The sequence below is a fragment of the Myotis brandtii genome, unplaced genomic scaffold, assembly GCF_000412655.1.
Source record: "Myotis brandtii unplaced genomic scaffold, ASM41265v1 scaffold1852, whole genome shotgun sequence".
In the NCBI taxonomy this organism is placed as follows: domain Eukaryota; kingdom Metazoa; phylum Chordata; class Mammalia; order Chiroptera; family Vespertilionidae; genus Myotis; species Myotis brandtii.
The window spans coordinates 94,802-116,752 of NW_005356876.1; the positions used below are offsets into that span (position 1 = coordinate 94,802).

The following is a 21,951-nucleotide window of genomic DNA, read 5'->3' on the forward strand; positions in this document are numbered from 1 at the left end:
TACAGAGAGGAAGGGAGAGAGATAGAGAGTTAGAAACATCAATGAGAGAGAAACATCGATCAGCTGCCTCCTGCACACTCCCTACTGGGGATGTGCCCGCAACCAAGGTACATGCCCTTGACCAGAAAGGGACCTCTCAGTCCGCAGGCTGACTCTCTACCCACTGAGCCAAACTGGTTTCGGCTGATCCTTCCTTTTTCTAAGTAGGATTATTTCATATCACAATTCTCATGTTAACTGTTTACAATTTGTGTTGTTGGTCATGTGTGTTGGGGAGACTTGATCAGGAAGCAGAACTCATCACTGCCCCTCATCCTTTTACCCACCATCCAGATGTGCAGCATTCAGAGCATTCCTATGGTGACACCAATGTGTCTGGGGGCTGGATCCAGTGCAGGGTTTCTGATTCCAGTGGCTTTGAATAGGGAAAATGAAAGGCTACTGAGCATGATCTCCCGACCCTCAAGAAAGCAGAGTTATGCTTGTAGATTACACCCCTCTGTCAGCTGTGGGCATCATATTCAATGAGAAATTTCTCTTCATAGCAAAAGCATAGTTTTGTTTCAACAGAAGCACCTTAAAGGCACACAAGAATTATGGTGCAAATGAGATTACAAAATACTGCCTCTTTCTTTACTATTTTAAATATCAAAACTGCACTTTGAGTCAAAGGTGGTGACCTCATTGCTGGGTAATTGTCATGGGAGAGAAGCTTGAAGAAACCAGAACCCAGAAAGAGCAGGGCAGCAGGTTCAGATGGGTGTACATATCCTTTCTGCCTCATTAAGTCCATACTTCACTAGTTCCTAAAGCTGTGTCTTTTATTCTGAGAACCTAGAGAGCAGTAAATATAGTAAGAAAATGCTAGTTGGGGCCCTGTTGGATGGAAGCTCATAGAATCACCTCTATTTTTTGAACACCTGGTGTGTATGTGGTGGGAGCCAAATATACAGTGACGAAGATTATCGAGTAGATGAGATCACGAGGTAGTAGTGGAGACAGCTGTAAACAGGTCATTTTAATTTTGCAATTATATGAAAGTGCTGTGGTAGCTGGGAGATCAGCACAATGTTTAGCCCAAGGAAGAAACCTGATGCAATCTCAGGAAACCAGGAAATAGCAGTGGGTGAGGAGGGACAGAAGCTGGCAAATAAAGGGAACAGGATGAGCAGCCGGGTCTTTAAGAAGTCTGTGTCCTGTGTGCAAAGGTCCAGAGTCAATAGACTACACACAGCGTGTGTTGTTACAAGCAGTTCGTTCTAACCACAAAGGTCTTAAGCCCTACACGGCTGAAAAGAATTCTTAAAGTGTTGAGCTGACCCTGAAAAAATTATTTCCTTCTAATTCACCATCTTTATAAATGTGGGGCAGAAACTTGGAGATGATTCCAATGGACATCCCAGTAGACTTTATACCTGAACATAAATTAGGGAGAAATTCCAGGACCTATTGAGACGCCCAAAGGACAACAAAGTTAAGACGCACATCCTGTAACTTCTGTTTCTTGCTGTAATAAGTACATTCTTTCTGTTGAGCATTTAAAATTTTGATGTGTATTTGCCACCGTTTGCATTGTCCCTAGCAAATAGGAGAGACTGCCAGGTTCCTGAAATCTTTGCCAACCTAATGTCCTATCAAAATGTCCATCTGACAGATGACACAAGTACCTTCTACTTTTACTTCGCATATCTTTATAATCAGTAAAGTTAAATGTTTTATCTCTTATACTTTTGCCCATTTAAAAAATATCTTTGTTGCTCTTTGCTCTCACATTCATAAGGATCATTATAGCTGAAGAAATAAAAGAAATAATAATAATACAGATTGCCAACATTTTCCTCATCATACCATTTGTCTTTCTGCCTTACTTAAACATTTACTATGAATAAATCATCTTCTAACTTGTTTTTCATTTCTTTAAATTAATTAATTCAATCAAAAGTGAGCTTGTTTTGTTTAGTTTTGTTTTGTACATCAGACCCTGGTATTTTTTGGTAATCACTCTTTATTTTTAAACTTTTCTTGGGCAAAACTACCATGGCACACATACTGATAAAATGAGCCACATTTTTATGCTATTATAACATAAGGAGCCCTGTATAATATCTCTCCTAAACATTCTCGGCCTATCTAAAAAAGAAAACTGGCCTATTTTCTTCATTGGGCCAGGGAGTGCTCGAGTAGTACACTGGCTGCCATATAAAAGAGCTCTACAAATATTGAAGGCCAGATGTTTTCAGTTTCTTGAATCTCTTCTTTTAATTGATTTATCTCTTTCCTCATCTTCTCAGATTCGTTTTCAAATCCCTCAATAAGTAGTTCTTCTTGAATCTGTAGAAGAGGAGAGAATTCCCTTTTGAAAATCCCAATTAGCAGCACTTTGTATTTAACAACTGTAACAGCTAAGCACATGTTCTATTTTTCTACTAACTTAGATGCTCTTTGATACATTTGACCAAAAATTTCCAAATATTTGGACCTCGTAGTGGGAGTATCCATTCTTTAAGCCTTTCTAAGATCCCTCAGTTTGATTTCACTGGTGGTGGGGAAGAGCTGAGTTGGGTCAGGCCTGACAACTATGCTTGAAAACTGTTCCAGCCCTGAGGATGTTCTTTGGGAAGGTTGGAGGTTCAATTCAAATGATTTCTTGATTCCACTGAAGTAGGATGACTACACGCATGTAACACATGTAACACATAATGGGAATTTCTGACTCTCTATAGTACACTGGTTATCAAACTCCAGATTAGGACAGAGCATGCATTTTACTCTGGGTGCAGAGAATAAATCAGGCAGATCTGGAAACGAATGCAGCAAACATTAGAGCTTTCTGCATCTTTTATAGCATATCAGGCACAATCTGACATCTTCCACCAGATGGATCTACATGAAGTCTCTTTGATGGTTGTAGCAAACATCCTAAGGACTGACTACAGGACTAAGGTCCTATTCACTTGGGGGCACAATGAGCCAGTTCAGGAGTCTGGGGCATGTCATTGGCACCCTGCAGACTCTAACGCCACAGAAGGTGCCGAATCATAGACTTAGGGCTTTAGAATGACCCGATTAATTTGGCATTTCACTGACTCATATGCCTTTGGGTTTCCTTCAGGGTATATGACTTCAGTTAAATGTTTTGTCCTCTCCTTCACGAGGACCCAGGTTGTTGAATGTCCTCTATCCACTGGCCAGACCGCACCCGGACTTACCTTCTGCTTGTGCTCCAGCATTCTTTCCTGCTCCTTCAGGCGCCTTTCGCTTTGTCTCCTAATCTTCTCCTTCAGTTGGACTAGGTGTTCCTGGAAGCTTTTATCTTGAGCATACATTTTTTCCTGCTGTTCCTTTTGTTTCTGTCTTAGCAGCTCCTGTTCCTTCTCAGCTTCCCAATTCTTGGCATGCTCAGCTGTTCCCCAAGGGTTTTACAGAGGAAAGAAAATAATTTATGCTCAGCTGTACCCTCCTGAGCTCAGAGACTAAAGGGATTTTAAAATGGTAAGGAGAATGTGATGGAAAGGCAGTAATTGGCTGATTGAGCTACCAGAACACCCAGGGTTAGCTTCAGTTCATTTGATTTGTTTAACAGGACAGGAAGCGCCTTGTTTCAGGAGGGTTTTGCTCTCACACCTGTTGCAGGCACTGCAGGAACCTCCCCTCCCCTCTGTGATCAGAGCCCTGTCCTGTACCTGCTAGAGCCTTCTCCCCAGCAGTGAGGGCTATGTCTGCCTGCAGGATGGATTCCTTTGTTTCAGCCTGTGACTGTACAAAGTTCTGGAATACCTCATGTGCCTGAAAAAAAAAGAGGAGGAGCAAGGAGTCTTGTTCAATAAAACTACAAACTTGACCCTGTAAATTCTTCATTATTCTTAGGATCCCACAGTGGTTCCCTTTCTTCCACAGTCACAATAAAAAACCCAGCCCTGGCCCATGTGGTTCAGTTGTTTGGAGCTTTGGCCCTTACTCCAAATGGTTGTGGGATTGATTCCCAGTCAGGACACATACCCAGGTTGTGGGTTCTATTCCCAGTTCGTGCATGTGTGGGAGGCAACCAACTGATGTCTCTCTCTCTCTTAAATTAAAAAAAAAACCATTAAAAAAATCAAACCTCTTTAGTTAGAATAAAACCCTCAATAGCAACCTCTTTCCTATCTCTTCAGCTTCCTATCCTAATATGGCAGCCACCATCACCCCAGGTTACAGACATCCAGGCTTATGTACAGTTCTACACTCATCCTGCATTGTTTGCAATCTCTGCACATTTTTTTTTCTTCTGACTGGATGCTCAGCTGCCCTTTCTTTACTCAGGTAGCATGTATTGATACTTCAACTTGTAGCTTCTCCCTCCTCTTCCAGGAAGCTTTGCTAAACTTCCTTCTGAGATTTGAATGGCTGCCAGGTACACAGACCTGCTCTACCAGCTCTACCACTTGCTGTCTGCCTGCTTGTAGGTAATTTGTTAGCTTCTCAGTGCATCTCATTCCTTAAGTGTATAATGGAGATGATATTATTCTAATAAATTGATAATCCAAACACAGCACCTAAGATGATACGTGTAGTAGAAAGTGAGTGCTCAATATATGTTAGGCATCACTATCATTATCATCATCATCAGCAGCAGCATCACTATCAGTGTATACTTGTATGATGACAATATCCCATCATATCCAATTGAATATTTATATGTCCCTTTTCAGTAAGGTCATAAGCTTTTTGAGAATGTTGTTTCTTTAAGTATATATCTTCTATACTTATCACAAAACTATTACACTGTTTATTAAATAAAACAAATGTTCTATTTCATCTAGACTTTGGATAATAATAAATCCCATATTTAGGAAGAAATATTTCTGGTTTATGTAAAAGCCTCTAACTTATTATGGATAGAAAAGAGAAAAATGTAGGTCTTGCCATGCTTTGCTTTTTTCCCATAAATGGTGCGGTGTGGTTTTAGATTTTAAAAAAGCATCCACAAGACCCTCTGACCCCAATACCCTATCCTTCTCCCATCTTTTTATTCCTCACCTTCACTCCTTTCCTGGGAACCATGTTATAGGACTGTTCAAGCTTGTCCATTGCTTCTAAGTAGGGCTTGTATCCATCAGGCACAGAGAAAGTTCCTCTAGAAATACTTTCCATCAAGGGCTCTGAAAGCTGCTTAAGCTGGGCCTGGCAATATTTTCCAGATGCCTCTTCATTCTGCAGCAAGAAATATTCCTTCTTCATGGCTATGGTTTCCTGGCAGGGAAATGTGGAGAAACCCAAAGGAGAGAAGTTGTTAGAAGGGAAGGTCCAACTGTGATCTTTTTGTAAGAAGCTGTCTTACTTGCGGTCAAGATGGTGAAGTAGGTAACTGCTGTGCTCATCTCCTCCAGGACCACATTAAATTTACAATTAAATCATAGAACAACCATCAAGAACCATCTCTAGACTAGCTGAAAAGAAGCCCTGTAAAGAAAAATATAAGGAGACACCACAATAAAACTGGTAGGAGGCACAGAGATGTGGAGCCCGCAGGTCTCACACTTATGTGTGGCAATTAAGAATAGGAGGGATATCTCAGTGGCTGAGAGTCCTCCTGTGGAATGATGAGTCCCAGCCCACACTCGGTTTCCCACGTCAAGAAACCAGTACCAGAAAGAGAAATTCCTCCAATGTCTGTCTGTGAAAACCTGGAGGGATTGTGAATGAATGAGGAGGGCTTCAGGAGTCTCATGTGTTCCCTTTGAGGGGCTTAGGAAATGATTCACTTGACCTAGTCTTGCAAGGGAAGCAGCTTGAAAGGCTCCAGGGCTATACAGGGAGAAATGTAATTGACTAGTGTCAGGGCTATGGGGCAGGGGCAGAGGTCAGGGTAGCCCTCTCTGGGGAGAAGTGGGGACAGGTGCCCATGGCTCCTTTGATAAGCACTCTCCCCACCCAGCTGGCAGGCACAAATGGGAACCAAATTTGAGCTCTCTAATAACATGGCTAACATAATTTATACTAGAGGCCTGGTGCACGAATTTGTGCACAGGTGGGGTTCCTCAGCCTGGCCGGCAATCTAGGCCTATCAAGGGGCTGGCCCTGGGGGGAGGGACCCCAGGAGGTTGGCCAGCCAAGGGAAGGGGCTGCAGGCGGTTGGCCGGCCGGCCCAGTCCCTGATTGGGTTGGGGGGGGGGCAATCAAGGGTGGGGCCGGACAGCCTTGCCCCTAATCGGGGATGAGGGGCCTGATCAGGGGCAGGGTGGCCAGGGAGAGGGGCCACAGGCAGTTGGGGAGGCTGATCAGGTCCTAGATCAGGCCAGTTGGCTGCTGCAGTGGAACTCATAGCGACTAGTCGTTCCGGTCATTATGGTCATTCTACTCTTCAGTCACTGGGCTTTTATATATGTAGATTACAATGGAAATTTCTTGAGACACTACTCCAGTTTTTACCTGGTCCAATTGCTTCCAGTAGGTTTTCCACACAAGTGGCCAGTCTTAGCTCACACCAACACTGTCTTAAAATTTTTGAAAGGCCTAGAAACCCCCACAAAGCAGTGGTTGGCCTTGGCATTCCCTGTACCTCTTGCTAAGCAACTCTAAGTCTGATAGAAGCAGTGACCTGAATAGGCAAAGCAATCTTAAGAAAGAAGAACAAAATTGGAAGTATCATGCTACTTGATATGAAACTATACAGTAAATTATAGTAACCCAAACAGCATGGTACAGGCATAAAAACAGACACATAAGGTCAATGGAAGAGAATAGAGATACCAGATATAAACCTCCCCCTATATTGGTCAATTAATGTACGACAAAGGAAGCAAGAATATGCAATGGGGTAAAGACAGTCCCTTCAGTAAATAGTATTAAGAAAACCGAACAGATCCATACAAAAAAAATAAACACAAAAAGGATTAAAGACTAAAATGTAAGATATGAAACCTAAAAGAAATCATAGGCAATAAAGTCTTTGACATCACACTTAGTAATATATATATATATTTGCGTATATCTCTTTAAGCAAGGGTAACAAAAGAAATGTGTCTACATCAAACTAAATTGTTTGGAACCATCTACAAAAACGAAAAAACACCCCAGTGAACAGGAGAAGGTATTCGCCAATAACACATGATAGATCTGTTAAGGGGTCAATACACAAAATTTTTAAGGAACTCATACAATTTCACAGACAGACACACACACACACACACACACACACCCAATTAATATATTGAAAGGGAACCTGAATAGACACTTTTCCAAAGAGGACATACAGAGGACCAAAAGACATAAAAAGATGCTCAGTATCACTAGTCATCAGGGAAATGCAAATTAGAACCACAATGAGATATCATCTCACACCTGTCAGAATGGTTATCATCAATGAATTAACAAACAACATGTGTTGGCAAGGATGTGGAGAAAAGGGAACCATCATGCACTGTTGGTGGAATTTTAAGTTGGTGCAGCCACCATGGAAAACAGTGAGGAGACTCCTCAAACAATTAAAAATAGAACTCCTCAAGCAATTCCGCTGCTGGGTATTTATCTGAAGAAATCCAGAACACTAACTTGAAAAGATATATGCACCCTACATTATTGCAGGATTATTTACAGTAGCCTAGATATTAAAGCAACTTAAGTGTCTATCAATAGGTAATTGTTAAAGAAATGGTACATATATACAATGAATATTATGCAGCCATATAAAAGAATGAAATGTTGCCATCTGTGACAACATGGATGGACTGAGAGGGTATTATACTAAATGAAAGAAGGCAGACAGAGAAAGACAAATACCATATGATCTCACTTTATGCGGAATCTAAAAAACAAAGGAAATGTAAAAACAAAATGGAAACAAACTTATAAATATAGAGAGCAAGTTGATGATTGCCAGATGGGAAGCAGTTTGGGGTGATTTGGGAAACAAGAAAGGGGATTATGAAGTACAAATTATCAGTTATAAAAACAGTCACAGGGGTTTAAAGTACAGCATAGAGAATAAAGCCAATAATACCGTAATAACTTTGTCTGGTGCTAGAAGGGTACTATACTTATTGGGGTGATAACTCTGTCAGTTATATAAATTTCTAATCACTATATTGTATACCTGAAACTAATATAATGTATGTCAACTGTAATCGAAAAAATTAAAAAAAAAAACTAAAAGAAGCAGTGTGATGGCATCAGGGTGGACTGGGAATTGGAATGCCAGGCATCATATGGAAAGTCCCTTATTCACTTTGGCTCAGGTCCAAACCCTGTGAAATTATGAGGTCAGTAGACATGGTGCCTTCCCCCCAAATTGACATATAATTGACACATGACATTATAATAGTTTTAGGTATACAACTTAGTGAATCATTATTTGTATACATTGTGAAGTGATCACCACAATAAGTCGTTAACATCCTCACTTTATCTATCTATATAAAAGGCTAATATGCTAAGTGTCCATCCAGGTAACGAAATCACTCAGCAATACCCGGCTTCCTCTCCCTAGCAACAACTAGTCTCCATGCAGTTTCTTCAGCCCAGGCTTTACAGCCAGGTGGAAACATTTCAAACTTTAACCAAATGTCTGTGAAGTGTTTTCCCATGCTTTATTTAATTTGATACTCCCAGAAGTCCTGGAGTAGGTAGATAGGAGACTTGGTGGAATCCTATTTTCTTTTCATTAGTCAGAAAATGGAGATTTAGAAAGCTTAGAAACTTGACCCAACTGAAAAGAAGTAAGAAATGGTGGACCTTGAAAATGACTTCAGGTTTTCTCACTGCACAGAATATAGTCAAACACTGCTGCAGTTAAATCGTTTATTTACCCTTTGTTCTCCCTGCAAAATCTACAACAATAATCTACTTCATGTTGATATTTACTGCTGTGTTGCTGACAATTACCTGAAAGAGAAGTTGGGGTGCTTCACTGGCTGGAAAAAATTTAGCTACATCACAGAAAGCAGGTCTAATTAAACACATTATATATATGGCCAAGTTGACTTGCACATGTGCAATACATATAAAGCTCTCACTGGTGCCAATCAATCACATGTGTGTGTTTTGCTCTGTCACTGTTGATCATGAATTTGGTTGACACGTCTATTATAGAGAAAGGGTGAACACTGATTTATTTCTTCTAATTAATTTTCTTTCAATGTGCACAAATTCATGCACTGGGAAAATAGTATAGTTATAAACATTTATTTTTCTTTGGATGTGAAATTTTAGGATTTACTCCCTATTATCATTCAAATATGCACCCCAGTTTTATGCATGGTTCTTTTATCAGTAGTAGGGTTGACCAACAATGAGCAATGGAGAGTTCAATATGACTTTCCTCTACAAACTTGGGTTGCTATGGATAAAATATATACATAGCAAATCAATTGCCCACTAATAAGTTCAACAGTCTCTGAACAGAGTTTTAAGCAACTCCTAATTTTTTTCAATGAGCGTTTGATTGTGCAAAAATATAGAAAGAAAATGTATTTGCTGGACTTTGACATTTTAATGAAGTTGGTTTTATTCTATATGAACTGAGAGATTTTTGTAACCTGTAAAATAGTCAAAGGCACACTCAAAGACCAACTTTCAGTGAAGGTGCTGATAGTGAGTAGAATTTTGATGTCTTCTAAGAGTTCTCTTCCCTGGTGTCCACTCCCTACATAGTCCTTGGACCCATGGGTATGGTGAGTATTAATCCTATGATTAGATTATGTTATACAGCCCAGCGTGACTTTAAGATGGAAAATTTCTGGTGGGCATTATCTAACTACATGAGCCCTTTAAAAGAAGATTTCTCCAGTTGATGGCAGAGTAGGTAGTCACAGAAATTAGAAACAATACAAAAAGATATGATGAATCATTGCTGGCTTGAAGATGGAGGGGAGTTTCCCAGAACCTTCATTTGATCATATAAGCCCATTTGAACCTTGTTTTCAGCATGTGGTACACTGAGCAGGGCACCCATATCTTGTTCTGAAATCTGACCTAAAGAACTATGTGTTTTGCAACAATAGAACATAAAAAATAATTTTTTTTAGAAAAAGCATGTACAGTATCCTATATAGAGATCAGTCACTCACAACAATCCAGGCCCATTCTACAGTTAGAAACACATGAACTCGGGAGTCACTAAAAGGAAATGTAGGCATCATTATAGAAGGGCAGTTTTCAGGGAGGATGTATGCTAGATATCTTACCATAAGCTTCTTCTGGAACACCTGGTTGTCATCCTTGAAGGAGCGCTCCATGAAGATTGCAATGGCTTCCCTCTCAGAGGTTGTGTGCAGGTCCAGCAGCTCCTGCAGCGTGTCTGTGGGGAAGCTCACCCTCTGGGCCATCTGCTCGCTGTAGTGGTCGGCTGCCATCTGTAGAGCCACTGAGTTCTCTTGCTCAGCCAGAGTTGTCACTGTGTTCTCCAAACAAGGCACTGCTCCACTGTTGATGGCATCCACATAGGCCTTTGCCAGAGTCCCCAGCCCTGAATGGCACATTATATTTAGGAAATTAAAAGGAATTTCTCACTCACTGTTTTACCAGCTTTCAAGATCAGCATTCTAAAAATCGCAGCAATTTTACTGAGACGAAGGGTTCTTTTTCCTTTTTCTTCTCCCCATATTCCTCCTTGTTGCCTCCTCCTTTTACTTTTATGTGTCTACTTTCTAATAATGACATTATTGTTTATTCTCTTCATTCTTTTATTGATTTGTGGATTCATCACATTCTAGTATGAAAATAATAATCTCATCCAACACATTCAAAAATTTCCTAGAATAATTTCCCTTTGAATATATAAAATGAGTTTATCTTATAGGTAAGTAAAGTAGGTAATTTGTGGGCACTATTTCAAACTGAATGTGGGGCCCCTTTAAAAAAATCAAGAATTTCAGGACAGTGACACAAACATTAAACCAAGCCTGGGTCCATCTCAGCATAGGGCACTGTGTGTCTGTCCAGTTGGCATATCTGTGAATCTAGCTTGCACATAAAGCTATAGTAAAAATTTCATCTCAAACGCTAATGATATTTCAGAGGCTTATGTTCTGTTATATATTTTTTCTTACTGGTGTAAATTCTCAAAATATCTTGTGTATCCTCAACAAGACACACCCATCTCATTGGTCTTATCATCATCATGCAGATTCCTGCCCTTAACAGCAGCTTGTGCTTATGTCATTGGTGTATTAGTTTCATGAGACACAGTAGGCTTCAACAATCCCTCATATAGGGAAACTTTAATGAAAAGACATGCATGTCTATATGGGGCATGAATGTCTGGTTTTCCACATCACATAGAGAAGGAAACAAAATTACTAACAAATTCAAAGTACAATCACACACACTGAACTGCTGAGAAACTCGCTGTAACAACGAAGACTCACCAATTCCAGTGACAATGATTTCTTCTCTTAGAGTCTTGGTTTTTGCATGTGTAAGGATATATTGACAGAAATTTTTGGATTGCTCCTGAAAATTCCATTCTAGTTGGCTTTCTGACATCTCTTCCATATAGTGTAATACTTTTTTGTCATTTGTAGGCTGGTCAAAGACAAAGCACTTCCGCCTTGGAAAGAACTTCCTGATATACTCTCTAGGCAGGTTGGACTTCTGGGTTTGCGCATCCTCGCCTAAAAAAAGAAAAACACTAATCACTGATGAGGCAGTCTTCAGGCAAGGAGATGAAAACATTCATTTCCAGGGATTTTTGCATCACTGTAACACAGGTTCCTGTAAGTCTCCTTTTATTTAATCATGCAAATCAACCTAATGCTAATAATCTACCTAAGCATAGAAATTTTACATTTATTTATTATTTATTTGTTTGTTTGTTTATTTATTTATTTATTATTTCCAGAGCCAGGAGCATAGAAAGTACTTCTGGAGAAGACAGGAGGAAGGCATCTAGCCCAAGTGAAGAAACTTATGGTTATTTTCCTTAGCCCTTCCATGGTGTCCAATGGTTTAACTGTTTATTATTTTTGAATGATAGATTGATCTCCTAAATGGTCAGAAATACTTTTGGTATTATAGTCCTCAGGTCAGAAATAAAATGTGGGCTCAAAAGTAACAGTGAATTGTTTTCTGGTAGAAATAAGGATATTTATGATACTTCTGGGAAAAGTTTCATGTGAAGGATAGACAATACTCAGAACAGTAATGAAAAACTACTAAAAATAAGAGTTAAAAAAAAAACCAAGCAATATAGATACATTCATAGATTTTTTTAGCAGACATCATCAAAAAGTAATGTTAACCTTATGCCACTTGGAGACCTCACCCGTTTTCTATATCAGTTTATACTGAATGTGACAATGTCACACAGTGTGATTCTAGGCATATATCAGCTGTTCAACAAATGATTCTTGAATTAATAAATAAATTATTAAATAAACAAAAATGAATATGTTCTTAGGTACTACCTATTATTCTCCCTGCTAAATGTACTCAGTGTTAGGAGTTTAATATTACAAAATATTGTATGAGGCTATAGAATGAAGAGAGCGATGTTATGAAAAACAAATAATAAAGGATTTGAAAGTCTTATAGGAATGATATGTCAATTATTTTTTTTGGGGGGGAAACATTCATATAAATATCTTTTATATGAAGAATGTAACCATGCAAGCTATTAAAATACACAACATGAAATGTATTTCAAAAATAAAGTCATTTGATATGTTTGTGATTCTGTGTTTATCATCTTTCATACTAATGAGCGTTTTTTGCTAAATAGAAATACTAGTAGGTGAGCTCTGAACTTAGTAAGTAACACAAATATTTTAGCCTTAAAAAATTTTGGCACCGGTTATAATCCTCTAAGTTATTTTTCATGGTGTCAATTTTTCTAAAATCATTTTGTCCAACAATGGATTCTACATTTTCTCAGCCAGCTTAAATTCTGGTCACTTGAGTTTTTTTCAGTAATAACAACTGAAACCATACCCACCTGTCATACACATACCACCATTAGCACGGGCTTCAATTGATAAAAAATAAAGATTGACCTTAAGTGGTGAGAAACAGGACTCAGTTTACCACACTTCCCACTGAACCCTCTGCCACTCAGACCATTCTTTGATACCTGGAACCAACTTCAAGGCATTCTCCAGGTACTCATCTTCATTGATGGTGCGTCCATCTAACTTCAAGTCCAGTGTGAAATCCCGTACAACCCAAACAAAGTCTGGAAAGATACTTGCAAACTCGGCTGAGTCATCTACTTCACCAGAGCTGGGAGACGACTTTGTCCTGATTAGCTTTGTTAGTTCAGTCACATAGCTGGGATCTTAGTTAAGGAATGAGAAATGCTCCCCACCAAAATTTCCAGATCTTACCCAGAAACAATTTTTATTAACATTCCTATTCACCCAGTGTTCTTTTTACTTCAACCATGATTATTGACATGAGGAAACCACAATGTCAAAAATAGTCTCAGTTTTCCCATAGCCTCCATGGCACATGGAGGTTTGGTTCCTGGAAGGATACTGCAGCTGCTCCAGGGCCTGGTGGTTGATGCTGCCCATGCTGTTGTAGACAAACATGCTGCTAAGAAGCACGGCCAGGGCAAAGATCCACAAGTCATTCTTAGGGTCGCCCTAGAAAGTGCATTACAGCAGGGGACTTGGATGTCTATTGTTTTTTTTATTTGTTTTTATTTTTAAAAATGAAAATGAAAGCTAAAAATTTTTTAAAAATAGGGTTTTTTGGCTAATACTCACTTGAGGATACTTTTTCCATTGATTTTTTAGAGAGAGTGGAAGAAATGGAGGGGAAGGAGGGAGAAAGAGAAGAGAGAGAGAGAGAGAAATAGATGTGAGAGAGACAGAGCCATTGGTTGCCACCCGCTCCCACCTTAATCAGGGTTGGGATTGAATTTGCAACCGATGTACGTGCCCTTGACAGGAAATTGAAACCTCAACCCTTCAGTGTGCAGGCCAATGCTCTAACCACTGAGTCACAACAGCCAGGGCAAAAAATTACCATTTTAATCAAACTTTTACTTTAAAGATGTAAAAATAAAATGAAAATGTTAAAGAGTTTTTTCTTTTAAAAAATACAATTACTATAAACTTAATGAAAGAAAAATTCTCAAAGCCAAACTGTAAATGATGCCTGTATTTTAAGATGGAAACACAGTAATGAAAAGTTTAAGTGTATAAATGCACTGATCTTTCCCTCAACAGGCACATTTTCCAAATTTATCTCTCATCTTACAATATAATCCATCATTAACATACAAATTACACCTAAACTGGCTAAATCTAGACTTACTTAGGTTTTAGTCTGTTTGTTTGTCTTTTTTCCCCCACAAAACAAGCTTGATAGCTATAAGATGAGCTAATATTAAATTGTGTATTATGGCTCAAGTCAAATTACAGGATTATGTTTTTCATCACATAAACAACAATGAAAATAAAACCGGAAGGGAGCCCAGTGTAATAAGTGATCTAAAACAAGTGGAACAATGGCAGGAAATGAAACCTTAAGCTACAGAAGCTGACTTGTGTTTCAGTCAGAAACCATGAAGCCTTCTCGGGCCTGCGATGTACGAATTGTACTCTCTCTGCAACAGCTTTAGTGTTCCAAACACTAGGAACTAGTAAAAACTTTAGGTTTGAGGAACTCCAATGTGGAAAAGCTACTCCAAGCATTTCACCTCAAGTGACTGAGAGGTACTTAAAAATAAATGCATGAAAAACCTGAGAGCATGAGACATCCTTTAAGAAAGGGACCTTTAAATGAACTGCTGACTCTGGAGGGCCTCTACCCTTCACTTCTAATTAAGCAGGGAAGAAAAACAGAGACTGGCTAATTTGTTGGGTTTTCTTAATCCAAATAAAATGCTAACTTAATGGAATCCTTAGTTATTCAAAGTCATAGGTGAACCACACAGTAAGCCAAGGATAACAATCCAGATCTATTGTTAAAAGTACAAGTTCATGTACAGAATTATCATAATGCCATTTTAAATATTATCTACTTTTTTAAAAACCACAAATCTTCATCATTTAGGCAAAAAACAAATTTCACTTTTCTTCAAAGAGATGTCAATGGTAAATGTGATTAAAACATTTGAGTAAAACCTTTTGTCATTTTTTTCCTTGACCTACTGAATATTTTCCAGTGCCATTTTGTAGTTTCATTGGATGACTTTGGGAAAATAACATGGCAAATATTGCTGTTATATAAAAAAAAGAGGGCTCTCATTTATAAGCAAACCTGGAACTTAGAAGGCCGTTGGAAATATGTCAGTGAAGAGCTCATTTAAAAACTATTCAGCATTTAGTATGTAGAGAATTAGAATGCACAATTGAAGACTGTAGTTCTTGAAGAAGTGTGATAAAACCTCATTTATCAAAAGACCTTGGTGTTAAAGAGTGCCCTTTCACCCTCTTCTAACGCTGTAGGAATACATCAGATTTGGATTTCCCTAGGTATACTACTTCCTTTAAAAAAACCAGAACAAGGGTAGTGAGCTACAACTACAACTGACTAGTTCAAAAACTGTTTTAAAAGTTAGGTTTGTATATTATAAATTGTACATTCAAAACCATCTCTTACAGTCCAAGTTAGTAACCCAGCCAGCTTAAATCAAAGGTTTTTCTCACCTAGGTCCCAGCACATGGATGACGGACTCAAGTACTTACTATACTGGGAAGTAGAGATCAATAAAGTATTTATTGTTCAAAGCTTAAGTTACACAGGATGTGTCCTTGAATCAGATCCCTCTTCAAAATCAAGCACTCCTTTACTGACAGCACTTTGTAAATCACACTAAGAAAAGCACTCCAGATGGCAAGAGCTAACACATTTGAAATGTGGTCACTGTAGCTTTTTACCTGAACTGCAGAAGCAATCATGGAAGATGGACTGGATCAAGCCTTCCCCAATGTTGTAGGACTGAGTGAGTCAGTGAGCTCACCAATAAAATTATAGTAAATTAGAAATATGCTTATGTAAACCAGAGAGGCAGGACTGTTAGCCCCCGAGGAAAGAAAACTATCCACAGAACTAGAGGCTTTTTAAATTTAGATATTCTAAATTCATTCTCCCTCCCCATCTTTTTTTTCTTCTTCTCAGTAATGGAAGCCAAAGATGTATTAGTGCTACTTTCAACTTTGACTCATGCTAACATAAATAAGGAGAAAATATTGAATTGCAAGTCACACTATAAATACAAAATACTTATATTATCCCATAATAGTGCTTTTGGTGGGTCTAATTCATGTTTTTAGAGAAATCAGTGCAAAATTCATCTTTAATGAATACATATTCCTGGTAGCTGAAGCTTTTCTGGAGATTTTTAAGTAGATTATTTCACTGTAACCCATTTTAATGGGCCCTACCTCCAACCCCATTAATCTCTTACAACTTAACTAGTAGGTCCCATGGATTATAGTTTCCTCTGGGAATGACTGGGTTAGGATTTCAATTTTTATATCCCTGATAACACTGCATATTACTTAATCCTCAACTATGCTCTTGGTCTTTGCTTCATTCACTGCCATATCTGCAGTACCTAACACAAAGCCCTGAATGCAGCTGTCCAATAAGTATTTAACTTGTACTTGTTGCCCCAGTGTAAAATTAAAAGATCTATTCTTAATCAAAGTATTGAGGTTACCAAGAAAGTAAGTTCTACAAAGTAGAAGTTTGCCTCATTATTCCTAATTGAATTTGTAGCTTAGAGAAATACATCGTGAAAGTTGAGGTGGCAAATTAAAATGTAAGTGGAGTATCAAGAACAAAAAATTCTTTGCCTTACCTTTTCCACATCGCCCAGGCCCTCAGTGTCCAGAAGGACCAGAGTGTGGTTGGGCTTGGAGGGGTGGGGTACACACCACATCCAGATGCCTTTGGTTTCAGACTGCACTGTGGAGCCCAGACAGAATCTTACAAAGGAAGAGGAGAAAGTATTATAGAGTAACAGCAGATAGTCCAGGCTGCCCATAGGTTACATTGGTTAAACTTGTCAGAATGTGAGTGCCAGGCTGGGAGAAAGGTTGCTTTCATTTCATCAAGAACAGCCTATCGAAATCTTTATACATATTAAGGACCTTCTCAAGAAACACTTTATGTCCTCTATTTACCTCATACTATCAGTAATAGTTCAAGCTATGTCACATTACAGGATTAGTATAACCTCTACTGACCGATATGTGTATTTAATCTTCATCCGAGGACATGTTTATTGATTTTAAAAAGAGGAAGGGGGATAGATAGGTAGGTAGATAGATTGATTGAGAGATAAAATTTGACATGAGAGAGGGAAACATTGATTTGCTGCCTCTTGTACATGCTCCAACCTGGGACTGAACCTGCAACCTAGGTATGTGCCCTCACCCAGAATCAAACCTGTGACCTTTTGGTGTACAGGACAATGCTCCAACCAACTGAGCCCCCCAGCCATGGCTTGACCTTTATATTTTTTTCTGACACTGAAGAGCTCCCTTGTCCTTCAGGTTCTGGTGGAGTTCACCCAGTGGGAGGCATCAAAATGAGACCAGAGCCAAAACCGGTTTGGCTCAGTGGATAGAGCGTCCGCCTGCGGACTGAAAGGTCCCAGGTTCGATTCCGGTCAGGGGCATGTACCTGGGTTGTGGGCACATCCCCAGTAGGAGATGTGCAGGAGGCAGCTGATCGATGTTTCTCTCTCATCGATGTTTCTCCCTCTCTCTCTCCCTTCCTCTCTGTAAAAAATCAATAAAATATATTTAGAAAAAAACAAGAAAAAAAGAAAAAAAAAAAGGAAACCAGAGGTCAGTCATATGTTCTCCTCACTTTCCTCCTAGTGAGCCATGGTGTCCTAGTGCCTCTTTTCCTTTACCTTTGGTCACACCCCCTTCCATGCCATATCTCTGGTCTTTGCCACATTCTGTTATCCACTTTTGCTTGCCTCATCTGCTATGGTAGTTTCAGAGTCTACCTGGCCATTGCTATTGCCACTCTCTGTATGCATCCTCATCCCACATTGGTTCTTTGTGCTGTGCTTATGCCCTTGTAAATCATCCCTCATTAAATGTTCTTAAGTACCCCCAAGTTGGTCATCTGAGTCCTGCCAGGACCTGGATAATACAGCAGCTTTTATTGGATTTTTTCCCTCCCCTTTATTCCTGTATTTTCCTCAATTTTTTTTTCTCTTCTAAAAAGTGATGAGTTCTTTGCTCACTGCTTCACGTGGTGACAAAATGGAGGGGAAAAGAGAAAGACCTGGTAGATTTTCTAGATCCTCTTTCCAAAGGCAGAAATTAAACACACAGTGGGAGAGGGTGTGAGGTATATGCCAAGGAACCCACTGATGACATATCTTGTCCCAAAGTCCAGGAATTTGAACCTCTGCCATCTTCCAATGTCTCTTTCAATGAAGAATGGAAATGAACTTGATAAAATACCTAGGGGAGGTTGAGTCAGCATGCCTGAAGCCATTCAATTTCTACATCTAGAGTATATTCCACAGACAGAATATAAAGCCTGAGGTGGTCTGCATTCTTCTACATGTGATAGTGTTTGATTGCTTTCTGACTAATCCATAGTAATCTGAAGTTTCCATTACCCCAACAAGGAAAGGCAGGGTATATTTTGAGGTCATTGGTCTCAGCTTTGGGAGGTAAAACAAGTTGTCAACAAAGAGAGAGAGTTGAGAGAGAGAGAGAGAGAGAGAGGGCTCTAATTCATCAAAGTTTTGCTATGAAATGAATCAAACAATTGGATGGTAGCCCCATTGAAATATGGGATATACAGAATACACTGCTATTTGTTTACTTCCTATATCTTTTTTTAAAAAAGCAACTATTGAACAATATTTGTATGCTAGAGTTTAGAGCAGAAGTAATGTAGGAGAAAGGAGGGGAATACTTTCTGCTGGAGAGCTGACTAATGGGTGGATCTTTGATAGGGCTAGGGAACTCTTTATTACTGAAGAAATGAGTGACATTTTGTGGACAGATGGGGTTGAAGTTATAAATCTAGCAATTAAACTTAAAAGTTTTCTTCACTGGGAAGAATGAAGCATTTTTTAAGGATGAACATGAGAGAGGCATGATCAGCCTGTGTTACCACTGTCTCCAAGCAAATGGCCCCGCCCCAGAACAATACTCACCCTGGTTCTTCCCTGCCAGGCGGTTCATCAGGTAGGATTTTCCTGTCCGATACAGACCTGCGATGGCCACCACCACCACAGGCTGAGAGATCTTGTCTAGAATCTCCAGTGCTGTTGGATTTACTGTCAGCTGATTATTCTGATTTTCCACCAGACAGATGGGGTCCATCAGGGTACATTCAGAGGCCATGGTGAGCTGTAACCCAGAGGAACAACTCAGTACAACACAAGATCCTGAAGTCATCATCTAATGGTTACACAGGTCATTTGCATATCAGCTTTACACTCCTGGAGAGCATATATCAGTTTCCTACATTTTGTATGTTTCTAAAAGATAAGTATTTAGCCGAGTGTGTCATGGCCTGCTACAGATTCCTTATGTACATTATTATATTGATCTATAAATGAACCTTAAAACAACCTTGCCCATGTGATGTATAAAAGGATTATAATGAGAAAAACAAACCACTGATGATGGAGCCTTGAGAAGGTTAACATACTGGGGGCAAGTTGAGGCAGAATAGGACATGCAGGAGATGAGGAGTGACAAGAGAAGATACCTGGAGTTTCAGAGTGATTTGTTTTCTTGTTAACTGCATATATTCTCTGAGCACCTACCATGTGCTGGGCACTGGTCTATATGCTCAGTGGTGAACAAAATGGATACCAATTCCTGCCTCATGAAACTCTATCCTAGTGGGAGGAGACAGACAATACAGAAAGCAAATAAGCAGGGTGGATGGATGGAGAGTGGGAGGGTGCAGGGGTGGATGGATGGAGAGTGGGAGGGTGCAGGGGTGGATGGATGGAGAGTGGGAGGGTGCAGGGGTGGATGGATGGAGAGTGGGAGGGTGCAGGGGTGGATGGATGGAGAGTGGGAGGGTGCAGGGGTGGATGGATGGAGAGTGGGAGGGTGCAGGGGTGGATGGATGGAGAGTGGGAGGGTGCAGGGGTGGATGGATGGAGAGTGGGAGGGTGCAGGGGTGGATGGATGGAGAGTGGGAGGGTGCAGGGGTGGATGGATGGAGAGTGGGAGGGTGCAGGGGTGGATGGATGGAGAGTGGGAGGGTGCAGGGGTGGATGGATGGAGAGTGGGAGGGTGCAGGGGTGGATGGATGGAGAGTGGGAGGGTGCAGGGGTGGATGGATGGAGAGTGGGAGGGTGCAGGGGTGGATGGATGGAGAGTGGGAGGGTGCAGGGGTGGATGGATGGAGAGTGGGAGGGTGCAGGGGTGGATGGATGGAGAGTGGGAGGGTGCAGGGGTGGATGGATGGAGAGTGGGAGGGTGCAGGGGTGGATGGATGGAGGGTGGGAGGGTGGAGGGGGCGGTGGGTGGGGGGTGGGGAGGGGGGGGGGGGGGGGGGGGGGGGGGGGGAGGGAAGGGATTGACCAAATAACTTGTCTGCATATATGTGTAACCAGTAGACACAGACAGTAGTGTGGAGAAGGCCTGGGGGTGGGGGAGGTGCAGGCTAGAAGGGGTCAATGGGGAAAAAGAGGGACCTATGTAATACTTTCAACAATAAAGATTAAAAAACACACAATAGGCCAAAGCATTACTGGACCCAGATAAATTAATGGGTGCATGAATTCATTTAATTGGAATCAAAGGACATTATTCCTTACTTTTAGGCTGACAAGGAAGAGAGGCAGTAGGCAGCATGTTTTAGGGTGTGCCCAGATCTGCCAGAGTCCCACAGCTGGTGAGGCCCTACTTTACTGTTTTCATCATAGTGGGTATAAACAGGAGGAATTACAGAATTTATTTCTTGAACTGAATATTTAAAATTTTGGTCGGAATAGATGACTTCATAAAAAATTTTTTTAAAATACAAGTAAACTGGAATATCCAATCCAAAAGCTGGTAAGTTCAAATAAAGAAGTAAAATGAAATAGTTCTGTGTGGCATTAGATGGTTTCCAAAGTTTATTCCCCAGGAGAGTCCGTCATCTGAAGTGATGGTGAAAACTACCCCAAGACTTGATTTCTCAGCAAGTATGACAGGATATTCTGAGATGGTTCTTGTGTGGACCACATGTTAGAAACAATGCCTGGTAAGCAAGCACTATTAGATCTTATAGGTATTTCTAACAGTTGATCAGTGAGCATGAAATTGAATTATTCTATATAACAGAGCTTTGTGCTACCTTTGGGATATTAAGTATTGCTAATACAAAAAGAATCTGTGTCAATCTCTTAAGATTTAAATTGTCTGTAAATTAAGGACCACTATTTCTCTCAGTTTCTCCAATACCTAGAGGTGAGGAATGCGGGGGCGGGGAGGGACAGTATGCGGGGTGGTGGTCAGGGACAGTCTGAGGAGGGACAGGGAGATGGATGGAGAGAGACTCCACTAGAAGGGTGTGCAAGTGGATGGGGTTTACTCCATCCATCCCAGGAAAGATTTAACCCCTTTTCGCATTTGAGGGAGGATGCTTTCCTCCCTCACTTTTCCCCCCATGGAGGGCTGTTTGTGAAGCCCTGGGAGGGTGCCAGAGGGGCAGCTCACCCTGGAGACAAGGTGGATGGGGGCTGGTCGCTTCACAGAGAGGCCTCTGATCCAAACAGAGACACTGAGGTGTTGGTAGCCAGGCCCAGTACTAGCTTCCCACTCTTCCCTGCCCTTCAGTGCCAAGCCCGAGCTGCCTGTGTGGGGTGTGCGTCTAGGCACCTGTTATTGTTGTTGATATTAAGGAATATGGGCCTGGAAGAGCAAGTCTAGGGGTGAACTTACTTGTCTCTGTGACTCCTGTGCAGCAGACAGGGTCCAGTTCTCAGCTGTCCTAGCTTTTTCCTCGTGTGTTCCTCCTGCGTCTGGCTCCTCCAGATACTGACTGTTCTCTTTAAAAGCTGAAAGTCATGCCAGATATTACAGCCAAGAAGCTATG

The 21,951-nt window shown here is 40.5% G+C and overlaps 1 protein-coding gene across 2 annotated transcripts; it reads right to left on the bottom strand.

Annotated features, from left to right (window-relative positions):
- Positions 1-189: 189 nt before the first annotated feature.
- On the bottom strand, positions 190-21,922 carry LOC102262879 (guanylate-binding protein 7-like). 2 transcript variants are annotated; one of them, XM_014537938.1, is made up of 11 exons: positions 21,798-21,922; positions 19,065-19,259; positions 16,730-16,858; positions 13,450-13,559; positions 13,046-13,242; positions 11,346-11,591; positions 10,164-10,444; positions 5,020-5,232; positions 3,684-3,786; positions 3,210-3,403; positions 190-415 (listed from the first exon to the last, which is right to left on the bottom strand). In XM_014537938.1, exons 2-11 carry the CDS (start codon positions 19,251-19,253, stop codon positions 356-358), a joined length of 1,722 nt encoding a protein of 573 aa, XP_014393424.1. In that variant the 5' UTR covers positions 19,254-19,259; positions 21,798-21,922; the 3' UTR covers positions 190-355. The 2 variants fall into 2 exon arrangements, with proteins under 2 accessions (XP_014393424.1, XP_014393423.1); XM_014537937.1 differs by lacking the exon at positions 190-415 and adding an exon at positions 994-2,331 and having other exon boundaries at positions 21,798-21,920.
- Between the last annotated feature and the right edge of the window lie 29 nt (positions 21,923-21,951).